This window comes from Arachis ipaensis, chromosome B09 (assembly GCF_000816755.2).
Source record: "Arachis ipaensis cultivar K30076 chromosome B09, Araip1.1, whole genome shotgun sequence".
Classification (NCBI taxonomy): domain Eukaryota; kingdom Viridiplantae; phylum Streptophyta; class Magnoliopsida; order Fabales; family Fabaceae; genus Arachis; species Arachis ipaensis.
In genome coordinates, this window is record NC_029793.2 from 2,101,487 (window position 1) to 2,107,146 (window position 5,660).

Genomic DNA, 5,660 nt, shown 5'->3' on the forward strand with positions numbered 1-5,660 from the left:
CATTAGGACTCTCTTTAGGCAGTCCCGTGAAATAAGTTCTCCCTCAAGGGGAGTTATTCTTCTTTCATAAGAAAGCCCCTTTATTAGCCCAGTAAAATTGAGTACCTTCAACCTCCTTGGGTCAATTGAAACAAATATTAAATAATTTATTAAAAATAAAGTAAATATATTTAATATTATTCAAACTGTAAATTTTGTTCTTTCTTTTCATTTTTTCTGGTTTATTCATGTGCAGCAAGACATCTAAAGACATGTTATGGCATAAGGAGGGTCACAACAACGACGGATTGTTAAGGCATCCGAAGGACGCTGAAGCATGGAAAAAGTTTGATGCAAAGCATACTGCTTTTTCATCGGATCCGCGTAGTGTTCGCCTGGCCTTGGCTAGCGATGGATTTAATCCTTTTGGAAACATGAGCACAAAGTATTCCGTTTGGCCGGTGATTCTTATCCCGTACAACTTTCCTCCATGGCTTTGTATGAGTCAGACCTCTTTCATTCTATCCATGATTATTCCTGGTCCTAAAATGCCAGGTAATGATATAGATATTTACCTGCAGCCCTTGATTGATGAGTTGAAGCAAGTATGGGAAGGCATTGAAACATACGATGCTCATACCCAATGCACCTTCAAGCTGTATGCGGCATTGACTTGGACTATTAGCGATTTTCCAGGATTGGGAAACTTATCTGGGTGGAATACGTACAGCGGCTTAGCATGTCCTACCTGTAATTTGGATGCTAGGGCACAGCGACTCACATTTAGTCAAAAATGGTGTTTCATGGGTCATCGTCGATTTCTGAATCAAGCTCATAAATTTAGACAAGACCAGGTAAGATTTGATGGCCAAGTAGAGAACAGGGATCCTCCGAAGATGTTGTCTGGAACAGATATCTTGATGCAACAATCATATATTCACGTGTCATACGGAAAGGTTCCAAACGTGATAGGACATAAAAGACGTAGTGGTGAAGATGCCAACCAGTTTGACTCAAATTGGAAGAAGAAGAGTGTTTTCTTTGAACTCCCATACTGGGAAGATAATATGCTACGTCACAACCTCGATGTGATGCACATAGAGAAAAATGTCTGCGATAACGTAGTGTTCACGGTATTAAATGATAGTGCCAAGTCAAAGGATAATCTGAAAGCTCGAAAGGATTTACAATGCATGGGTATAAGGCCAGAGTTGTGGCCGCGCGATGGTGGGAAATATCCTTCTGCAATATTTACAATGTCAAAATCACAGAAGGATACATTCCTGAAGACTCTCCAGAAAGTTGTCTTTCCAGATGGTTATGCTAGCAACGTTACGCGTTGTGTTGACTTGCGACAGCGTAAGTTGGCTGGGTTGAAAAGTCATGATTGTCACATTCTGATGGAGCATTTACTTCCAATTCTGGTTAAGAATGCACTGCCTGCCCCTGTGGACAGCGTAATTGCCGATCTTTCATCATTTTTTCGAGCACTCTGCGGGAAAGCCATAAACCCTTTACAGCTTGATGAACTCCAAAATCATGTTGTTCATACCCTGTGTTGTATGGAAATGATTTTTCCCCCTTCGTTCTTCACGGTCATGGTACACCTGATCGTTCATCTTGTTGAAGAAGTAAAACTTGGTGGCCCAGTGCATTATCGGTGGATGTATCCGATAGAGAGGTTAGTGTGTATATAACCATATCTATAACATGCATTTGTGCACAAATTATGATCCTGAGCATACGAATTGGTTTTATTTGAAAGGTATCTGGGCCGTTTGAAGCAGTATGTGCGCAACAGGGCTCAAGCAGAAGGCTCTATTGCGGAGGGGTACTTATCGGAGGAAATCCTAACTTTCTGTTCTAGATATCTGGATAACATTGAGACTAGAATGAATCGACCGGTGCGAGTTGACGATCAACCTAGCGGAGTACTCCCTAATGCGTATGAAACCATGTTTCCAAAAGTTGGAAAGGCGATAGGGACTGCAACATATTTTAAGCTGAGTCAGATGGAACGACTGCAAGCACATCGTCACGTGCTAGTCAACTGCGAGGTTGTTACTGACTTTATTGAGTAAGTAATCTTACGTTCTGATTCAAACCTCGAATATTTATCATATAACCTGTGCACTATTTGCGAATAATGTTCTGCAATTCTATGTAGTTCATTTAGAGCTAAAACAAAGAGAAAGCTACGAGATCAAACAAGGTCGCAGTCGAAAATAGACAGCATTGTCCACAAGGAATTTGTTCGGTGGTTCAAGCAACAGGTGAGCAAATATAAAATGCATTATGCCAAATGCCTCGATAGCTACAAACATTAACTATAATAAAACGATAAATCATGAATTTAAGAATGATTGTTATATGATAGCAGGTTCCGATGGAGAGCACACAGTATCCAGACGAGATTAAATGGCTTGCATGTGGACCGATACTTCAAGCAACACGTTACGGGGCATACAATATCAACGGTTATAAGTTTAGAACTATGGAAAAGGAAGAAGGAATGAAAACCCAAAATAGTGGAGTATATGTCTCGTCTAATACACGAAGTTATGCAAGCATGCGTGACAACAAAGTGGCTGTCGGTAGTGTTCCATACTATGGCAAAATAGTAGACATAATTGAGTTGAATTACAGTTGTCGATTCTCAGTCGTGTTGTTTAAGTGTGTTTGGGCGGACACGACTACTAGTAGGGGTTTAAAACAAGATCACTTGGGTCTGACTAGTGTTAACTTCTCTCGTTCGATACACACCGGTGATCAAGAAGACCATGAGCCGTACATATTGGCATCAGAGGCCCATCTTGTCTACTATGTGGATGATGAAGTAGATAAAGCATGGAGTATAGTGGTTCATGTCAAGCCACGAGACTTGTATGACATGGGGGAAGAGAATGAAGTAGCTGAAGTTGGTTTTTCTCCACAACCAGGGTTGAACTTTTCAGAGGCAGGTGACATTGGAGACTTGCAGTTGACCAGGGATGATGATGTAGAAGACCCCGCAGACAATGCAGATGAGAATATCGACGATTGTTAACAACAGTCTTTTTATGATCAATGTGTGGCTTAATGTTCATGGCGTATGTAGATTGGTAGTTATAGCACGAGTGGTATTTTCGAAATTCAACTAAATCTAAGAATAGTGGGTTTGAATAAATAAAAGTAGCTTTCCAATTTTTTTATGATTTTGTTGGAAATTTTTAGCTTACAATGAAGAGATATGTTCGTTTTTATCATAATTTGCAAACTATTAGATATAATAAATGCTAAAGTTGTTGTCACTACTGAATATTATTGCACATAACATGATAGCATAACAGGGCAAAGGAAAATGAAGGACTTTTCATCATGCTGTGCAAGCACAACATTCGCTAAAGAGATGGCTATGGCCTCGCCATTCTCTTCATTAGAACATGCAATTTCTGTTGCTAGAGAGATATGGTTTCGCAAACTGAATGTCTGGTGTTGGTTGGAGGCTATTTCAGGACGCTCTTGTTTCAATGAATACTTGGAAATGGCTAACGAATCTACAATGCAGGTTTGTTCATCAAGCATACCCTATTAAACTTGTCTTAAACTATATTTGATCAATACATATGTAAAGTTGAAATATAATAACAAAATTGCTGCGTTAATATTTGCAATGTCAACCTTCTTTATTTGTAGGAACTCTATGAATGGGGATCAATGTATGAGAAGAAATTTGGATATGTTTTTGTGACATGTGCTTCTGGAAAGAGCTCTGAAGATGTACTTACTGAACTAAAGGTTAAAAAAATATATTATATACAAAGTTCTTAATACAGACACAGTGTTGACCGAAAAAGATAATGAACTATGAATTTTATTATATAGATGCGCTTTACAAACAAGCATTCAGTTGAGTTGGATATTGCATCACAGAAGGAAATGAAATTTATAGAATTGCAAATTACATAGCTTTTTTCCAAAGAATCTTCCCAAACGGTCAACAAAGGAGATGGTAACTGTTGTTTATTTTTGTTTAGTTTTGAATCCTGTCTTAATAAATTACACGAACCATTTTTTTTCCTAAAGTACTATGTAATGACTTGGAAGTTATTGGCATATTCTGATTATACTAATAATGTTGTATGCGGATTCATATTATCAGTTCTAGCTGAATATTCAGGCGAGGTAGTTAACGACACTCTAGATGGGGCAGACATTGATTCAGCAGACAATTTAGACAAAATCTCATCCACTGGCACTAACATGTCCATGCAGTTTGACCTGAATAAGGTGTCGGAAGAAGACAATAAAACTTCAGATGACCAACAAGTAGAAGATGGCGTACATGTTGCAAAACAGCGCTTCAATCTGAACAAAAAACAATGGTTTGGAGATGACCTATCACATCCTGTGTCACGTGAAGCCAGTAGATTCCTGACTGAATTTTTCTGGCCGGGTGAATATGATGTTGACGAGAAAAACTGACCTTTTAATTAAACAAACTACATTGTGTCCTTTAATTTAATAGTTGGATTGCAGTGTGACCTATTTCACTACATTTACAATTAATTGATTTATGATTAGTAGGATCTAAGTTCGAAGAAGCCTATTATAAACACATGCTAATTTGAAATTAGCATTAATTTATACATACTTTAACTATTTCTTTTATAGTTATGCCTGAATACAAACATAGAAGTTCTTATACTAAAAGGAAAAATCTCATTTTTAAGATTGTTCACCTCATTAAATATATTATTAAACTAAACTTTTTCTAACGTAAAACAAGTGATACGGTTGATGTTCCCTTAACATGAAACGTATTTGTGAAAATAAACTTATTAGAATATATCACAAATTAAAATACAGGCAAACAATGACTTTTTTGAACAACATGAACAATGGGCTTTAAAATTAGCCCAATATAAATAAAGCACATTACACTTTAAATTACTTACCTAAATCATAATATTAGAATAACCATCTGCCCACCTAATAAATTAAATATCCAATATATCTATTATTTACATTATTTAATATTTTCATTATCTACATATACTTTTTCAAAAAAAAATTATAGAAAAGAAAGAATATATATGTGTGTGCGTGCGCTCTCTTAAAACTTCAAACTAGTGAAGATAAAATTTTCAACAAATTGATATAAAAAAGTTGTCATCGTCGTAATCATCATCTTCAACACATGATCAACGTTATCATGAACATAAAAAGATTGCTCAAATAATGGATCAAACTTTTAATGGATTACAGTGATTCCATTAAAATTGAAATTCAAATATGGGGATTTTTTATTTAAATAAAATAAATTATTTATTTATTTAAATATTGTTTTAAAAATTTATTTGTATTTTGCTAATAAAAAAGTAAAAATAAAAATTATATTATTTACGTTACACTGAATTTTTTTTACATTTTTGCTATTATTGTTAGCGAAAATGAAACAATTTTTCTCTTCTATTTTTTCTATCACTCCCACCAAAAAATGGACAAAAGAGAAGAGAAAGAAAATTGTTTACGTGCAAATAGAAAAAATATTAATGAATTTAGTGTTGTTTTCACTGTGAGTATGGGTGGTAAAGCGGGTCGGTTCGCTCTAATCTCCCGCCCTGCCTAGGGCCGCCCCATAAACGGGGCGGGCTGGCCCGTCCCGCCAATTAAAATGGATTTAAAATGTTAGTCCGTCT

The 5,660-nt window shown here is 36.3% G+C and overlaps 1 protein-coding gene across 1 annotated transcript; it reads left to right on the plus strand.

Moving 5' to 3' along the window:
* On the plus strand, positions 252 to 3,025 carry LOC107614664. The gene is made up of 4 exons (XM_016316806.1): positions 252 to 1,660; positions 1,745 to 2,056; positions 2,147 to 2,252; positions 2,360 to 3,025. The coding sequence occupies exons 1-4, from the start codon at positions 252 to 254 to the stop codon at positions 3,023 to 3,025; spliced, it is 2,493 nt and encodes an 830-aa protein (XP_016172292.1).

Excerpts from the sequence above, each read along its gene's own strand:
- LOC107614664 (XM_016316806.1), top strand. The coding sequence starts at position 252 with ATGTTATGGCATAAGGAGGGTCACAACAACGACGGATTGTTAAGGCAT. Across the intron at positions 1,661-1,744 it reads TGGATGTATCCGATAGAGAG|GTATCTGGGCCGTTTGAAGC; the intron begins GTTAGTGTGTAT and ends TTTATTTGAAAG. Across the intron at positions 2,253-2,359 it reads TTCGGTGGTTCAAGCAACAG|GTTCCGATGGAGAGCACACA; the intron begins GTGAGCAAATAT and ends ATATGATAGCAG.